The sequence below is a fragment of the Cheilinus undulatus genome, linkage group 14 (genome assembly GCF_018320785.1).
Source record: "Cheilinus undulatus linkage group 14, ASM1832078v1, whole genome shotgun sequence".
NCBI classification, from domain to species: Eukaryota; Metazoa; Chordata; class Actinopteri; order Labriformes; family Labridae; genus Cheilinus; species Cheilinus undulatus.
In genome coordinates, this window is record NC_054878.1 from 46,997,772 (window position 1) to 47,016,455 (window position 18,684).

The 18,684-nt window shown below is 41.4% G+C and overlaps 1 protein-coding gene across 1 annotated transcript in view; it reads left to right on the forward strand.

Moving 5' to 3' along the window:
* Nucleotides 1–18,684, forward strand: part of cfap61 (cilia and flagella associated protein 61) — a 62,496-nt gene that overhangs the window by 15,790 nt on the left and 28,022 nt on the right. The window contains exons 9-15 of the mRNA XM_041804948.1: nucleotides 1,406–1,445; nucleotides 4,087–4,223; nucleotides 4,827–4,953; nucleotides 6,970–7,047; nucleotides 8,549–8,755; nucleotides 10,150–10,278; nucleotides 13,373–13,500. Coding sequence (XP_041660882.1) covers nucleotides 1,406–1,445; nucleotides 4,087–4,223; nucleotides 4,827–4,953; nucleotides 6,970–7,047; nucleotides 8,549–8,755; nucleotides 10,150–10,278; nucleotides 13,373–13,500 — 846 coding nt within the window. The remainder of the gene's footprint in view (nucleotides 1–1,405; nucleotides 1,446–4,086; nucleotides 4,224–4,826; nucleotides 4,954–6,969; nucleotides 7,048–8,548; nucleotides 8,756–10,149; nucleotides 10,279–13,372; nucleotides 13,501–18,684) is intronic.

Genomic DNA, 18,684 nt, shown 5'->3' on the forward strand with positions numbered 1-18,684 from the left:
CTTTTATCTAATATTTAGGCTCTCTCAAAGTATTATTTTGATTTTTTTATCTCATATTTGAACCTTTGACATTAATTATTTGGACTTTTTAGATAATATTTTGGCTCTTTTAATGTATTATTTTGATTTTTTTATAATATTTTGACCTTTTACATTTATTATTTGTACTTTTAGATAATATTAAGGCTCTTTCAGTTTATTATTTTGATTTTTTTATCTAATATTTTGACCTTTTACATTTATTATTTGTACTTTTAGATAATATTAAGGCTCTTTAAGTTTATTATTTTGATTTTTTATCTCAGATTTTGACCTTTTACATTTATTATTTGTACTTTTAGATAATATTAAGGCTCTTTCAGTTTATTATTTTGATTTTTTTATCTCAGATTTTGACCTTTTACATTTTTTATTTGGACTTTTATCTAATCTTTAGGCTCTTTCAATAGAATCATTTTGATTTTTATCTCATATTTTGACTTTGTCAACTTATTTTTTGGACTTTTGTCTAATATTTTGGCTTTTAATATTTATGATTTTGACTTTGTATCTCGTATTTTGACCTCTTGGGTTCACAATTTTAAATTCTGTCATATTTTGGCCTTAAAACATGATTGTGACGTTCTTTTTTATATTTTTGCGTTTAAAAACATTATCCTAACATCTAATTTTGTGTTTTGACCTTATGCACTAATAAGTTTGACTTTTTATCTCAGATTTTGAGCCTTTTTGAATTTTTAAATCTCCAAATCATTTATCATCTTTCCCTTTTTCCCCATAATGCACTACTGGTGAGCATGAGGTTGACGGTTTAGTTTGATGTGGACCCTGTTTGAGTTTGACACCCCTGGTGAAGTAGATCTTCCTATAAGTGGTCTAAAGTCCTGAGATCAACTATGAGTAATGTGATTACATGTACAGGTACAGTACGATGGTTTTTACCATGAAGGAATGCAGTGTGCTGAGCAGAATGCATGCTTTATTTAGATACCTCAGAGCAAAAACATCAGAAAAGCTGGGATTTTTTCCCTTCTAGCCCCGTTCATATTTCAGACTTGGCTTGTGCAGCGTGGATGGCAGCCGTCCAGGGCTCCATCAGTCATATGCCGTGTTAGAGCAGAGAGAGTGACTGTTAGTTGGCCCCCGCTGAGCTCCTCTCTCCGCCGCCTTACCTCCCAGCTGTTGCTGAATGTGAAGTGGAGTGGCGTCCTGCAGAGAGTGAGCATGTTATTAATGAGAGGAGCGCTTAAAGTGACAGCGTGACAGAGCTGAAGGCGACAAGTCGGGCGAGGAGCGCTGGGGCAGATTGGTGGGCCAGTTGTTCCACCACGGAGATCACCAGCTCACAGTTTGGCACTGATGCATATTTTCACTTAACTTCCCATTTTTTCTGCTTCTCTTCCAGATCAGTGGACTTTATTCCATACATATTCAGCCTTTTCCCTGTGAGTATCCTAGTGCCAAAAAATAAGTCTTATATGAATAACTTTAATATCTATGATTCTGGGTGGGACCCAAAACATACATTTCTGAACCCTTAAATAAGTGTGTGTCAGATAAGGAGTTATGGCCCATTTTATGACAATAAACTAGATTCTTTTACAGACTGAAAGGCATTTTTGACCTTTTATCCTGATATCCTTGTCTAATAATCTATCATGCTAATATCTAGGTGATGCCTTCATTCTGCATTCTTTCTAACCGCCACCAGGGGGCTGCTCAGTGGAAGGCAGAAGTCTGACTGTTGGACCAAAAATGAGTTACAGGTGGCAAAAAAGGTTAATGTGGCAAAAAATGGGTGAAAGGGGACTAATATGGGCAAAAAGGTGGGAAAATGGGCAAAAACAGCAAAAAGGGAGGAAAGATGGCAAAAAGCAGCAAAAAGATGGGAAAATGGGCTTAAAACATCAAAGAGGTGGGAAAATGGGCAAAAAACATCAAAAAGGTGGGAAAAATGGGCTTAAAACATCAAAAAGGTGGGAAAAATGGGCAAAAAACAACAAAAAGGTGGGAAAAATGGGCTTAAAACATCAAAAAGGTGGGAAAAATGGGCAAAAAACAACAAAAAGGTGGGAAAAATGGGCAAATAACAACAAAAAGGTGGGAAATTGGGCTTAAAACATCAAAAGGTGGGAAAATGGGCAAAAAACAGCAAAAAAAAAAAGGGAAAAATGGGCTTAAAACATCAAAAAGGTGGGAAAATGGGCAAAAAACATCAAAAAGGTGGGAAAAATGGGCTTAAAACATCAAAAAGGTGGGAAAAATGGTCAAAAAACATCAAAAAGGTGGGAAAATGGGCAAAAAACAGCAAAAAAATGGGAAAATTGGGCTTAAAACATCAAAAAGGTGGGAAAATGGGCAAAAAACAGCAAAAAAATGGGAAAATTGGGCTTAAAACATCAAAAAGGTGGGAAAAATGGGCAAAAAACAACAAAAAGGTGGGAAATTGGGCTTAAAACATCAAAAGGTGGGAAAATGGGCAAAAAACAGCAAAAAGGTGGGAAATTGGGCTTAAAACATCAAAAAGGTGGGAAATTGGGCTTAAAACATCAAAAAGGTGGGAAAAATGGGCAAAAAACAGCAAAAAGGTGGGAAATTGGGCTTAAAACAGCAGAAGTCTGTCTGTTAAATTCTTTAAAATAACTAGACTGGACTAAACCTCCAACAGTTTTTTTCTCAGAAAAGTTAAAGAACGATATGTCCTCAAACACAATCAGCAGTCTTGCACCGTTTAAAGAAACCAAACATCTGGGATCCTAAACTGGTCGTTCTGACGAGCTCAGAAACTTCAGCGTGGTTCTGCGTTGATGACACCTTTGCAATAAGACGATTCATGCTGGATATTCCACATCCAGCATCTTTGGGATGAACTGGAACAGAGATTGAGAGCCAGGCCTTCGGGTCCAACATCAGAACCTGACCTCATAAATGATCCGCAGCAGTGGTACTCAACCAAAGAGCCAAATAGTTAAAAATACATTCACAAGAGCCACAGTCTAAGTGGTGAAAGGTGCCAATTACAATACGTTAAAGGAGGCAAAAATGGTCAAAAAGCAGCAAACACTGGGAGAAAAAAAAATGGGTGAAAGGGGACTAAAATGGGCAAAAAAGTGGGAAAATGGGTAAAAATCAGCGAAATGGTAGGAAAGATGGAAAAAAGCAGCAAAAAGGTGGAAAATGGGCAAAAAGTGGTATTTTATTGAAAAAGGCAGCTTAAATGGGGGAGAAGTGGCAAAAAAGGCAAAAAGCAGGATAAAAGTGTTAAGAATGGGCAAAAAGTGACAGAAAAAAATGGCAACAAGGGCGAAAAGCAGTAAAAATGTAAGAAAAGCAGCACAAAAAAAAGCAAATAAGGCAGTAGAAATACACAGACAACAAATAAAGGCTGACCATTAAAGCCTCCTGTGTCAGAGTGGGAAACAAACTGATTAATGTTACTTGGATCATTTCTTAGGCCAACGTTTCCTTTTCAAGGTTTTCTGTGGGATAATATTTTAAAATTAGAAATTAAAGAGCCACAAATTCTCAGAACAGAGCCACATGTTGAGTTTCACTGCTCTACAGAGTGGATGGACACATTCTTACAGAATGTTGTAGACGCCTTCAGAGAAGAGAGGAGGCTGTTAGAGCTGCAGAAGGAGGATAACTCCATATTAAAGTACGTGGCTCTGTCATTACATCATCTCTGCAAACTATCAGTGGAGTCAGGAGAAAAGCAGAAACAGCCTTTCATCCAAGGAAAGCTTTCAGTCTTCTTCACTCTGTTGGTGATAAGAAATGTTGTCCTGTTCTGATAAACTGCTGCATCAATGCTCATTCGTTCACCGCCGCCTTTGTTTACAAGATCGCAGTCGCTTCATCCAAACCATGCCTGTAGCGCCTTCTCCTGAGGTGATTGGTCAGATCATTCTCTGACTAGGAACAAGTGAATCAGCCTGAAGCTTTGTTGAACACCATAATTACACTATCCTGGCACCAGTATGACTGTCTGCAGGTGGGCTTTAGTTATGGTGCTGTGGGGAAATGTACCTAAAAACACCTTTTACCTTCTTATGTCTAGACATCGCTCTGTCATTTGTCTGTCAGGATCTGGACTTCTGCATCATCACCATACCGACGGCGTCCCCAGAGTTCCCGTTACTGCAGAGCTTCTACAAGGTTCCCCGCCGTGTAACCTGCTCTCTGCAAGATGAGCTCTACATCCTCCACCGCGACGCACTCAGGTCGTTCCCAGGGTTTTTATAGCTTCTAAAAGGGAGCATGCTGAATCAGCATAAAGTTCAAGGTTCAAGGTTGTCTTTATTATCCCTGTGCAGGGCAGTTTGCTTTGCAGACAGCAGTCAAACATCCATCCATGAGAGACATCCAGCCAAGGCCAATAATTAATAACACATTTAAAAGAAGACATTTTGAATAATTACCAGCTGACAGATTATTCATGTAAAAAGCCAGAAGCTGCAGGGATAAATGAGGTTTTAAGTCTTTTAGTTCTGAATCTACAACCAGACGGGAGCAGCGTAGACTCAGGGTGCAAAGGACTGGAGGGGCGTTCTTACTTTGTCCAGGTCTGTCAAATCCTGCAGCATTAAACCTGCAGTTTCTCCACAACCTTAGTACAGTACTGCACAGTCTGTAGGGATGTTTATGTTGAAGGACCCGTACCATGAAGCAGAATGTTTTCATGGAGGTGGTATCCACACTGAGATTCTGAAGTTTCCAGAAAAGTGCGTACTCTGATGAGCTTTTTTAACAAACAGTATCTGCTTAAAGATGTATCTCTCAGGTTTATAGCTCTGATAAACTCTACTTCCTGTTGCTCTTTGCAGGAATGTGGAGGTGAGACCGGCTGTGTCTGCAGACCGCCCGGCTGTCTCTGATCTAGTGAAGGATCTCAGACTGAGCGAGTCCCTGCTGCAGGACCTGGACTGCTTCTATAACACCAGGAGAGACCGGGTCAGTACCCATGCGTGAGTGAGTAAAGTCTAATTATAGCTTGGCAGAACCAGTTTCTTTATTTATTTATTTATTTATTTTCAATTTTTAACTTAAATTAATAATTTTATTTTTTTTTTAGTATTTTGATTTTTTTAGTTGTTTTTTATTATTATGATTATTTATTTTTTGTTTTTATTTTTTACTTTTTTATTTTTTTCTATTGTTATTTATTTTTATTCTTTTATTGTTTATTTTTTTGTTTGTTTTCTTTGTTTTTTTGGGGGGGAGGAATAAAAAGAAAGACGAGTTATTCAGGTAGTACATGAGGGACAGTGAGAGATGAAGAGGGGGATGAGAAGAAAAAGAAAGAAAGAAAATTTAAAAATATATAAAAATGTATATCTGTTAGTACATATTCAAAATATTGCAAAATGATAATAGATAATGTATATATAATAATAAAAAAGAATAACAATACAATAATAGAAATTAAATATACAAGGACCACATCGTTAAGACAGCAGTCCAGACTACTGGAGGCCTATAGCAGATGGAGAACTGTTTGGAGTGTTGTGGTCAGTAGAGTTGAACCTGTTTCTTCTTTGTGTCCCAGGTTTAAAATTCTGCATTTACCTTTTTGAATTTTACTTTTTTAAAACTGATTTCCATGAATGGCTTATCCATCTGCAATAATAGCTTTAACTTTTTTATTACTAAATGTGCCAAAAATGTGAGAATGTGACCTGAAACATGATTTCAAGGTTAGAAATAACCCGTTTCCCATCACACTGACAAATAAAATGGTGATTATTCTGGACCCTGGGTTATGAGTGGAGCTGCTGACGGTGATTGTCTTGGAATAAGGAGAATATCTCACGTATGCCAGAGAACAGATTGGTGAGAATTCAGCTGAACGGCTTCTCCTCTCTGACTGACACCCCAGCTGTCACTGCTGCTGCTCCAACACCGATAATTACTCCTCCAACCAGAATGCAGACACTTCATGTGTATTCATGGCTCTGGGCTGGGATGGGAGGATGCATTAGGAACATGATAATACCGGGCAGTCGGTGTTAATGCAGCTGATTTTTATTCCTATTAATCCTGTTACTGTTGGTAAGCTACTGTAGTGTTCGATATCTCCCTGCTCTCACAGTGATGAATCAGTCCTCCACTGCTCCTGAATGTCTCATTGACTTTAAAACTCAGACAGCTCAGAGGATGAGTCAGAAGTCTTCTACATCCATCTTCATCTTCTTATCCGGAGCCGGGTCGCGGGGGTAGCAGGCTAAGCGGGTCCACCCAGATGTCCCTTTCCCCAGCGACACTTTCCAACTCCTGCTGGGGATCCTGAGGCGTTCACAGACAGGACAGGATATGTTTACTCTCCAGCAAGTTCTGGGTCTACCCCGTTGACTCCTCCCACCCAGATGCGCCCAGAACACCTCCATGGGGAGGCGGCCAGGAGGCATCCTGATCAGACGCTGAACCATTTCAACTGGCTCCTTTTGCTGTGAAGGAGCAGCGGCTCTACTCCTAGCTCCCTCTGGACGTCTGAACTCCTCACCCTATCTCTACGGCTGAGCCCGGCCACCCTCCGGAGGGAGTTCATTTCGACTGCTTGTATCCAGTCTTTCTGTCATTACCCAGAGTTCATGACCACAGGTGAGGAGTCGGAGGTAGATCGACTGGTAACTGAGAGCTTTGCTTCTCAGCTCAGCTCCCTCTTCACCACAACGCCTGCAGATGCTGCGCCAATCCGCCTGTCAAAGCCACGCTCCCTTTTACCCTCGCTCATGAACTACACCCCGAGACACTTGAACTCCTTCACTTGGGGCAGAGACTCACTCCCCATCCGGAGGTGCTCACTCTCATCCGGACCGCTTCACACTCAGCTACAAACGCACTCATTTTAGTCTCCAACATCATCCTGGATATGGAGTTTCAGTTTTGAAGGGATCTATTGTGACTAAAAATGGATCGTCTGAAAGCCCGACATGTAAATAAACAGGATGTTGTGTTTTTCTGTGTCAGGATGGCGCGGCGCTGCAGGCCTTTGTGGCTCAGGTGGACAGAGAGGTTGTGGGGATTCTGATCATCAGAGATGAGCAGGTAAATAACTCGGTACCAAGACCCTGAAGGTCTCATCGGACTGCATCAGTCCTCCATGGATCATCAGAGCTCAACTACACTGAAAACTTTCACTGTTAAAAACACATCTGTTCAAAAGCACTGAGAGCTTTGTCACAAATTATACACACATTATAGAACGGGTGTCAGACTCAATCTCAGCAGGGACCGCGTTCTGGACTTAGGTCTAACCTGAGAGCCTAACAGGGTCAACACAACCTTAAACTATCACCCTCAGTTTCACCAGTAATAAAATATAAAAAACTGCACTGATGCTAACCAAACATTTGGAAATCCAAAAAAGTGAAAAAGTTGAGTTTAAAGGCTCAAAATCTGAGATAAAAAGTCCAACTTATGCATGATATTAAAATAGAAAAATATTATAATATATGGGATTAAAAAGCCAAGGGTAGGTGTTGAGAATTGCCAAAATATGAGCAAAAATGAAAAAAAAAAAGATTTAAAAAGTTTAGAAAATATGACACAAATTTAAAATTGTAAGGCAAAAATTTCAAAATATGATATAAAAAGTAAAAATTATGAATTAAAAATGTCAAAATATGAGAAAAAAATCAAAATAATGACTTCAAAAGTTTTTTTTTCTAAATGACTAAATTAAACTTTTGAGCCAAAAATTTCAAAATACGATGTAAAAAGTAAAAATTAAATTTTTTGAAATGTCAAAATATAAGAATAAATATTGAAATCATGAGTCTAAAAGTAAAAATATGGGATTAAAAAGCCAAAGTTAGGTATTAAAAATGCCCCCAAAAATGTGCAAAAATGTTAAAAAAGACTTAAAACGTTTTTTTTTTTAAAATATGAATTAAATTATAAATTGTGAGGCAAAAATTTCAAAACATGATAAAAAGATTAAAAATTATACATTTTTAAATGTCAAAATGTGAGAATAAAAATTGAAATAATGAGTCTTAAAGTCAAACTATGGGATTAAAAAGCCAAATTAAGGTGTTGAAAATGTCAAAATATGACCAAAATTTAAAATAATGAGTGGAAAACATAAGAATATGACTTAAACTTTAAAATTGGGAATCTTAAAGATAAAATATGAAATAAAGTCCAAATTATGAGTTGAAAAGGTCAAAGTATGAAATGAAAAGTCAAAATCATAAGTTTGAGTCGTAATCTTGAGATGCAAAATTGAAAATATGAAATAAAAACACAAATTTATTTCTTTCCCCACATTTTTATCTATCTTTCTTACTCTTTACTTTTTCAGATTTGTATTTCTTAACAAGGATATTTTAAATAATCAAGGTGAAGTTTACATTTTAATACTGAACTCTGAACTCTGCAGACCTCTGGTGGGCCAGTTAGAATTCAAATATGATATGATTTTGCGGGCCGGATATAATCGTTCCACGGGCCGGGTTTGGCCCCTGGGCCTTGAGTTTGACACCCCTGCATTATAGCATCTGTTTGTCTCTCTGATGTTCCTCTGACTTGGATCTGTCTCTGTCAGGACATCGAGTACATCCGAGCCCGCTACAACATCGAGAACTTCGTCTACTTCAGCCACCACCGCTACGAGGAGCACGCTCAGATACGACACTTTGTCCTCAAACCCTCCTTCCAGCATTTCTCCAAACACCTCTTCAAGGAGGTCCTCAGGCTGGCCCACAGATCCTGTCTCTACCTCAGAATCTACCCCTCGGACCACAGCCAGGAGGTGGGTGCTCAGGGACCCTCAGACCCCCCATCACTGGCCCTTGATCAGTCAGGTCATCTCAGATGTTTGTGCATACTAGACTTGTTTAAAGCTTTAAGGTTCTTTATTCATTCCTTTAAAGGTACATTTATTCTGCAGACAAGCGGTGGTATCAGCATGTGGTCTCAGAGTAGTATATTTAGGGTACTTAGGGGTCACACTGAGTGAGAAGCGGGGCTGCATGGTGAAGGTCCCTGGTTCACTTCCTGGTCAGGGCCTTTCTGCGCAGAGTTTGTATGTTCTCCCCATGTATGCGTGGGTTCCCTCCGTTTCTCAAATGTTCCACCGATATTTACCCTCGATTTCCCCCTGCGTCGGTCACACTCTCTTTAGCTTGACGGGCTTCAGCAGATAAAACGGTCTTAGTTTTTTTTATGTTTTTGCGGAGTTTGTGTCGGTGTCTGGGCTGAGCTAGCTGGTCGTTTACTTGCGGAAGCAGCCTTCTCCATTCAACACGCCATGTCAGGTATAAACAGAGCAAGGGGGTGCGCGCACTACGTAGTACCCAACGTCACTTCTGTTGAGATTTCGTGGAAAATTTCGGCCTGAATTCTTCACAGAGAAACGACTCCACAGGCTTACAGAGGCAAACAAGGAAGACAATAAAGAGCCTCATTCTTCACATCGGGATAAAGCGCGCACCATTATATACTCAAAAGTGGGAAGTTTTACAGCAAAAATCTTACATAGCGCCCCTTTAAAAGAAATAGTTGATTATTTAATATAAGTTACAGACACGAAATCATATCTTTTAATGTCCATGTGATCAGAGAATTTTTGTGCAGCATCCTAACGTCAGCAGCGGTCCTTCTGCTGTCCTCTGCAGCGAGCGGCGTCATTGTAGTCATCCGACCATGAGAGGTCAGTAGAAACACGGTATTGTTCTCCAGTTGGGATTCATTTTGAGAACAAATCTGCAGATAAAAGTCTTTCCAGCAGCTGTCACTCAGCTTTCTTGCAGAGTATTGGCCTCTGTAGGCCACCGTCCCCGGGGTTGGGGCAGCAGGTGCTGACCATGCTGCCAGCTCCACCTCTCCACTCTGTAATAGGACATTTCCTCAACATGTAGAGGCCTCCACTTCCTCTGCTAATTGCCTTCGACAAACAAGCCCCAGATTGGGAGATGATGATGTGCAAATAGAATAATGGGAGAAGATAACCAGAGAATTCGCTGCATGGAAAAACCAGTGTGTGATGGTTTCCAGTGTAAAGTTTGCATCATCTAACCTCCTCACCAGAGCTCATTATCACGCCGTCACCTCCCAACCCTCACATTAACGCTGTTTAACCCCTGAGGAGGGTTTTTTTTCTCTCTCTGAGTTCACTGACTTCCTGCCCTGCTCTTCTGCACCCAGAATTCCTGCGTCCACCATCTGGACTCGGTCCTCAACTGTGCCGTCCCAGTCTGCCCCCGACGCCAGATCATCTACCCGCTGGAGGAGCTTGGCATCAACGCCCCTTCCAGGCAGATCACGGAGGACCAGGTGGGCACTGCAGCAGCTGGCTGACAGGGAGACGGCTGCCAGAGAATGTAGATTAGCTGCTGACAGAGGGAGGAGAGTAGGGTGTCAAAGTGGCCACCAGGGGGGGCTGTTTCAAAAGGGACACAACGGGCTTTACTTAAGCTGCTCAGAAACGCACAAGTTCTACAGTAACAGAGTTCAGAGGAGCCAGTCTCACCCAGATGCTGCAGATGTGTTTAGTTTGGTTGGTTTAAGTTGGTTTATTTGCACATTTTAACAAAATTCTGAGCAATAAAGGATCATTTCAACAGAATATGTGCAGGAGGATAGAGGCCAACAAGGCCAGACACTTAAGACCAGGGGTGTCAATTAAAAAAAAATAATTCAAAATTGTGACTCTAAAGGTCAAAATATGAGATAAGATTCTAGAAAAGGAGTTTAAAACGTAAAAATGTGGAATAAAAAGTCAAAATTAGGAGATTAAAAGGTCACAATATGAGAAAAAAGGTCAAAATCATGAATTTAAAAGGTCAAAATGTGAAATAAGATGTCAAAATCCTAAATTTCAGTCATAATCTTGGGATGCAAAATGAAAATATGAAATGAAAACACAAATTAATTTCTTTCCCTCAGTCCTGACTGTTTCTACTCTCTACTTTTTCAGATTTTTATGATTTAACAAGGATTTTTTTTAAATCTTTAAGGTTAAATTTACATTTCTATACTGGAGGAAATCTGCAGACCTCAATCCGGGGTAAAACTGCACCGTGGGCCACATTTGGCCCCCGGGCCTTGAGTTTGACACCCGTGATTTAGATTCATAATTATAAGACACATTTGGATTTTTTAAACTCACGAAAGTGAATTTTATCAAACATTTTGACATTTTCAACTCCTAACTTTGAATTTTAATCACAAATATTAACCTTTTTATTGTTATTTAGCTATTTTTAGCTTTTTTTGTTTTTTTTTTTTTTTGCTTTTTCTGCTATTCTCAGCAGTTCTTCAACAATTCAGCTCTCAGCATTCCCACACACTTTCAGCTGAAATTGCATTTTGATCTAGTTTAAATATTTATAATATTTTATATTTTAATTTTTTTCATTTTTAAGACATCTGTAGACCTCCTCTCAGTGTCTCGCGATCCCAAAGGGGGTCCTAACCCCAATGCTGAGAACCACTGCAGATTGACTCTTAATTCCCTTCACTTTAAATATTTAGCTCACGTACAGCGGCGCCCTGAAGACCTGAGGCTTCACCAGCACGTTCATGTCGCCTCATCAAACCCAGCCGGCCCCCTTTCACCTCCATCATACAGCAGCGGTGATCTCCCGTGCAGATAAGAGTCTCGCCTTCGGGATGATTAATCAAATGTAAAGCACCTGTTCCCTCTCTCAGTACGTTCAGGATCATATTACACACAGCGGCGGTCATTGTGCTCAGCGAAGGTGAGGCGTCTCTGGTGTGATAAGAGCTGCTGCACCTGCTGCACCTGCTGCACCACACATGCAGATGAGATGGCAGCTTTGTTCTCGTGACGCCTCATCTGGTTCATTCCTGCAGTATTCAGACGGATGCATGCAGGCATTTCATCCTAACCCTAAACACAAAGAGGATATCTGCATATAAAGGAAAAGTCATTTCAATAAATGTCAGAGCGCAGCGTCTGCAGGACATGTGGATCATTACTCATACATGTTTTATACATTTCCTTTTCTTGGTGGAAGTTGGCTTCAAATATAGCCATCTGTTCATCTCTCTGCTGCAGTTTTTCTTCTTTCTGATGGGGTTGAAGCGAACTCAGAATAATTCCAGTTTCATTAAGGAGAATATTATCACTCCACATTAGTAGTCTTTACCCAAAACAGACCTAAAAATGAGTTGTTGAACTTTAACCGTCTTCACCAGTTCTAATCCTAAAGGTCACATATTATACAAAAACACTTTTTCAGGCTTGTGTCCCTGGCCTGTCCACAATCCCCCCAAAGAATCAGAGAAAACCCCCCTCATCATGTCATGTGGGGAGTTAGCTCCGCTTCAAGGTTTGGTTGGCCCTCCCCGCTTGGAACAAAGTTCCGCCCTCCTCTCCTGGAGAGGAGTGGCACATCCATTCCCTGAGAGGGGCGGAGTCAGGGGTGGAGTCAGACAGCTCAGTGACATTTAAAGCTACAGATACAGAAACAGTTCGTTCTGAGCAGGGCTGAAACAGAGGGGTTTTTAGACATGCAGAAATCCAATACTAGAATTTTTTTTTCAGCAACAAACTTCACAGACATGTTTTGGGGACCTAAAATATGTGGCCTTTAAGCTTCAGCTCACTAACCTGACACGGCAGGTCAGGTTAGTAGAGCATTTGCAAGAAAAATGCTTGGTACGGCAGATTTGTGTGGGGCAGCTCTCAGCCTAGCCTGCAGCCCGGCTCATTTTCCCTGCTTCCACATTTTTTCACAACGCCACTCTGCCTCCTCCCCACCCGGCTGTAGGTGTAGTGCTGTCTCCGCGTCCTCCACCAGTCTTCGAGCACAGTTGTCCCTATTATCCCTGTCAGGAAAGATGCAATTCTGCTTCCTTAGCAGTAGTCAAAGAAGCAGTCTCTGATACACAGACTGTCAGTTCTGGTGTGAGTGTAGAGCAGTGATTGTCAACATGCAGCTCTGGAGCCACATGTGGCTCTTTTGTGATAGTTTGTGGCTCTTTCATGTCTTGATTTCAAACATTATTCCCATTTTTGACACTTTATCCAGCTTTTTGCACTTTTTGCCCATTTAAGCTGCCTTTTGGAATTAAATGCCACCTATTTCCGTGCTATAAATGTGAAATAAATGTGGTTGATACTCAGAGCTAGTGTCAGACTTAAATCTATAAATGTGAATGTTCCTGCTAGCTGGAGCAGGCAGATTTAAATGTTTTACTGAAGTCAGTCCTGTTTTATTTTGTTTCATTGAAGAGTAGAAATGGGACAGATTATTCTCTGATGCTTTTAGTGGGTTAATATTTAAGGCTAACTTTGTTTGATGGATTATTTAATTTTCAGAAAAAAGCACCAGGTTTTCAGAGAGTCTGAAATCCCTCCAGATTTCCCTCTGACTGTCCTCTTTCTCCGTCTCTCTGTCAGACGGCGTTTGCTCTCAGACTCATCAGCAGGAAGTTAACCATGGAGCCAAAGGTCAGCGTTAATGCTCGGATGGTGGTGGTGGGGGCGTCAGACACAGGTTTATCTCTTCTGGAGGTGCTTTGTAGCTGGTGAGTATTAAACCGTTCTTAAAGCTCTATACTGTACGGTAAATGTAATGACATTCAGAGCAGACGTGATAAATAACCTCACAACCTCTGACACCGCCACAGGATTAACCTCTTAGGGGCCCTGGGACAAACAGTTTCTGTTGGGCCATTATTAACCCACCCACACACACTTCCCACCATCTGTGCAGCGTCTATGCAGCGTGTCATATCTAAGACCCCTTTAACAACAAAAGCACACATGAAGCAACATCATTTACCCTCACACTAGATCAGGGATCCTTTGGTGGTCTGCAGCTTCCGCTGTGGTTCTAGTGTATGTAAATGAGGGGTACGGGTGCTGGTTTAGCTCAGATGGTAGAGCAGGCACCCATGTAGAGGCTGGAGTGAGAGTGCTGTGAGAACCAGTGCAGGGGAGGTGCCCAATCTCTGTGAAGACAAAAGCAAAACCACCAGGCAGGAAACAGGCATCCAGAATATTTTCCAGAATAAAACTGAAGAGTGCCACAATCACCACAGTTTATCACAATAAAATGGAGGGTAAAAGGCAACAAAACCAGTTAAAAAGTCCCTAAAACCAGTGAATTTAACCATAAAACTGTTTCGGAATCCTTAAAGTGTCCACATGGGACCACTAATGATCCCCACCCCTGCAGCAGATCCTGTCCCGTGAGTTGCTATCCTTCCTTGTCCTGCTCTATAGCCTGCATGTCTCCGCCTCTGTGTGAAACCCAACACGACCACGCTGTCCCGCCGCCACCGTCCTCGCTGGTTTCACTAAGAGAGATGGTCTTTCCACTTTTCTCTTCAGTGTCCATAATAATCAGAGCTGCTCCTCACGGTTTTCCCAGGCTCTAACTTTCATTACGGCCCAAGCAGAGTATTCTTCACTCCACAGAAACTGTCAGCTGTGATTGGCTCGTGGCTCCAGGGTATGTCGCCTGATAGTCCTCTGTGTGCCAATGCTTCCTGCAGTGTACACACCTGTTACTCATCTGTTAATTAGGCTACCTGTGTGCTTCAGGGGCAGTTAGATTATTCCTGCACTATTAAAAGAAATCAAACAAATAAAACACACAATAAAACTCAAACACTCAAAATGCGTGCAATTGTGTGCAATGGTCACACATCTTAAAGGATCCAGTTGCACAGTGTGAGCTGAGTAAACAGCACCGTTTCTGAGGAAATAAGAAGAAAGGACAGCTGTTCAGGAAATCTCTTTTCTTAATGGCTTACATGAACTGTCCCACTCACAAAGACAATGACTAAACATGAACTCCTGAAGGTGTAAACACCACAGCGCTGTCTCCTGTCTCCGTGCTCTAAGGCGGTGATATTCAACCTGTGGCTCTTTTATGTCTTATACTGCGTCCACACGGAAACGAATTCAGGAGTATACGCAAACGTTTTTCGTTGGATCGGCGTTTCATCCACATGGAAACGGCATTTCGGGTGACTGTAAATGATACTTTTTGAAACCGGGTCCCAGAGTGCATAAATCCGTTAACAGCTACCATTTTGTCTCCGTATGGACGGCTATCCGCATCTTTCTTGAAACGATTACGTGACAGATAGCGTACCTACCTTAAGGCGCCTGCGCGGTCCGACCAAAACATTAATGGCGGACTACAGGGTAGCCAAATGGCAATATATCGTTTTCATCTCCGTGTGGACAATTTTTAAATATTATTCTCCCAGAAAACCTTTAAAAGGGAACATTTTTGCCCTTTTCACCTTTTTTGCCACTTTTCACCCATTTAACGTTTTGCCATGAAATACCCATTGTTCCCTATTTTTTGGCCATCTTGCAACTTCTTTTTGCAACTTTTTCTCCATTTTGTCCTTTTTCACCATTTTTTGCCTATTTAAGCTATTTTTTCCATTAATTACCACTTCTTTTTGCCAGTTTTATCTCATTTTGCCCTGCTCACATTTTTTTGCCCATTAGAGCTACCTTTTGCCAATGAAAAGCACTTGTTTCCTATTTTTTTGCTGCTTTTCGCCCATTTTAGTCACTCATTTTTAGCCTCATTTTTTTCTACTTTCGGACCATTTTTGCCACCTGTAACTCCTTTTTGTGTCACTTCTCACCCATTTTTGCCTGTTTCTGCCTGTTTTTCCTACCTTTTCTCCCCATTTGTGCTACTTTTTGCCTATTTTTGCTACTTCATGCTGCTTTTAGCCCATTTCTGCCACTGTTTGCCTATTTTTGCCACTTTTGTCCTGCTTTTGCCCTTTTTCACCATTTTTTGCCCCACTTTTTGCCCATTTAAGCTACCTTCTACCGATAAATACCCACTTTTGCCACCTCTTTTTGCTACTTTTATCTCATTTTTGCCCTTTTTCTCCACTTTTTGCCCATTTAAGCTACCCATTAAATACCACTTTTTTCCTTCTTTTATGCCCATTTTTGCCACTTCTTTGTGCAACTTTTGCCACATTTTTTTTTGCCACTTTTATCCCATTTTTGCCCTTTTTCTTCCCCATTTTAGCTGCCACTAAATACCACTTGTTTCCTCTTTTCTTGCCCATTTTTTGTCCCTCTTGACTGCTTTTTGCCCATTCTAGTCACTTTTCTTACATTTTTTTGCCATGGTTTTGCCACTTTTGGACCATTTTTATGTCACCTTGAACTTGGTTTTTTGTCACTTCTCACCCATTTTTGCTACTTTCTGACCCTTTTTCCACCTTTTCTCACCAGTTTCACACCTTTTCACCCAATTTTGCTGCTTATTGACCATTTTTGCACTTTTTAACTTATTTTTAATGTTACTTCAAGCTGTTTTTGCCACTTTTCACCACTTAGATTGTGGCTCTTGCAGAGGTGTTTTTCAACAGTTTGGCTCTTTGGTTGAGCAGGGTTGAGTAACACTGCTCTAAGTCGTGGTTTCAGCCACACTGATGCAGCAGAGCAGCACTTGTTTAAGCAATCAATCTAAAAGTCAGCATGATTAAATCCATCTCTTTTGAGCTAATCCCGTTCACAAGCATCCAAACATGTATGCTTAAAACTGACTGCAGGAACAAGTGTCTTACTCAGAGACACATTTCCCTGTGGCTGCAGGAGGTGGGGATCGAACCCCCGACCCTCCTGTTGAGATACAAGCTCAGCTTACTGACCAGTAGTTGCCCCCTTATCTTCTTTTGTCTCTCGTCTAGTTTTCAGAGGTTAATGCAGGATTCCTTTACATTACTTTCATTTTCTAAGATTTAAAGTAAATCTTAACCACATAGGCACGGAGGCAGAGTTCAGCTTTCATAACAGTCAGTACCGTTGGGAAATGCTCTGAGACTGAGACTGTGGGTGCTGCCAGCCCAACAGCGCTGTCTATGGATACTAGGGGTGGGAGAAAAAAATGATTCAACATAGTATAGCGATATTTTGTCTGGTGATATATCCAATCGTCTCATCCACCAAGAATCGATTTTTAAAAAATTAATTGCTAATATGAACTGAAGTCTACGATAATGGAAAAAATAAAATCGATTGTCCAGTGAGGTTGGCAGAGGTGATTGTCATAGAGCAGGAGAAAGTTAGTACAACAAACATGGCAGCACCAGGGGAAGAACATCATGAGTGCAAGCAGGGCACGAATGAGACGGACATGACACATGAGGCTTGCAAGAAGTGTTACATGAAAATAAAATACTGCAGAAATACAACAAACATGAGTGCAAGACTAATGCTAAATCAGCTAAACAGTTGAAAAGATGGTTTATATCACAATATATGGTAATGCAATACTCACTGTATTGGAAAATGTTTAAAATCGCAATATCAAATCGTGACCCAGGAATCGTGATGATATCGTATCGTTGGGCCTCTAGTGATTCCCACCCCTGATGGACAAAAACCTTTAAAGTCTCTGAATTCTCTCAAAAAAATCACAATTAAAATCTACCACTAAAACACAACTCCAGTGAACATAAATAAACGAAAATAGAATGAAAAATATGTCCCTGCTGTCATCACAACAACAATAAAGATCCTTTCTCTAAAGCCCATGACACACTAGCGCCACAGCGCCGTGTAACGTCATGTGATATGCCTTAATCCCGACCAATGCACACGCCTGCAGCAGCGCAAATCAGACTCCCACCAGCCATGGCTGGATACCACAAAAAAGCCCACTCAGGGTTCACCTCCCCTCGATAAGAGGGGTGGGTTTTCACCAGTGGCCGAGGCCTACCACTTATTCTACACCTGGAAGAAGAGGGCGCTGAAATTCCTCTCCTGTGCTCTCAGACAGAGCTGCTACTACGGCAGCCGAGATGAACAAGACAGCTGTTCTCTGAGGAAAACTCTGCCAGTCACAGCCAGCTGTGCTGGGATTTGTGCTGTAATAACGGGGGCGATCATTTGGACAAGTGTTGGATCATACTGTTGCTTTTTGGGCTTCAGTTTCACTTCACCTGATACACCTGATAGAAGGATTCTCATCTCCATGGCACAGGAAGCCAATCAGAGCAGTGAAGCGATGCCCCAGGAAGTAACCAACATAATACCACTGTTGGCCACTGGTGGTCACTGTTGGCCACTGTTGGTCACTGTTGGCCACTGTTGGATACTGTTGGCCACTGGTAGCCACTGTTGGCCACTGGTGGTCACTGTTGGCCACTGTTGGATACTGTTGGTCACTGTTGGATACTGTTGGTCACTGGTAGCCACTGTTGGCCACTGTTGGCCACTGGTAGCCACTGTTGGCCACTGTTGGCCACTGGTAGCCACTGTTGGCCACTGGTGGTCACTGTTGGCCACTGTTGGATACTGTTGGTCACTGTTGGCCACTGTTGGATACTGTTGGCCACTGGTAGCCACTGTTGGCCACTGGTAGTCACTGTTGGCCACTGTTGTTAGTTCAGTCCAGGATGTTTCACTATCAGTTCTGATCAAATTGCTGCAATAGCTAACCTGACACACCAGATGGATTTGTTTCACACATTTATCTGGAAAAACTTTCATACATGGCATTTGGGAGAGGGCAGAGCTTTTGAGAAAAAAACCTTGGAAGGTGATTGGATGAATGTTCTGTCTGTCACATCTTTACGGCCAATCAGAGCAACACAACAAGTGACGTAGCGGCGACTGAGGAGTAAACTCCATAGAGAACTGCATAACGTGAACCACGGCGACTGTAGACTGTAGACTGTTTTTTTGAAAAGTGTACAACTCACTGCTGTCTCATT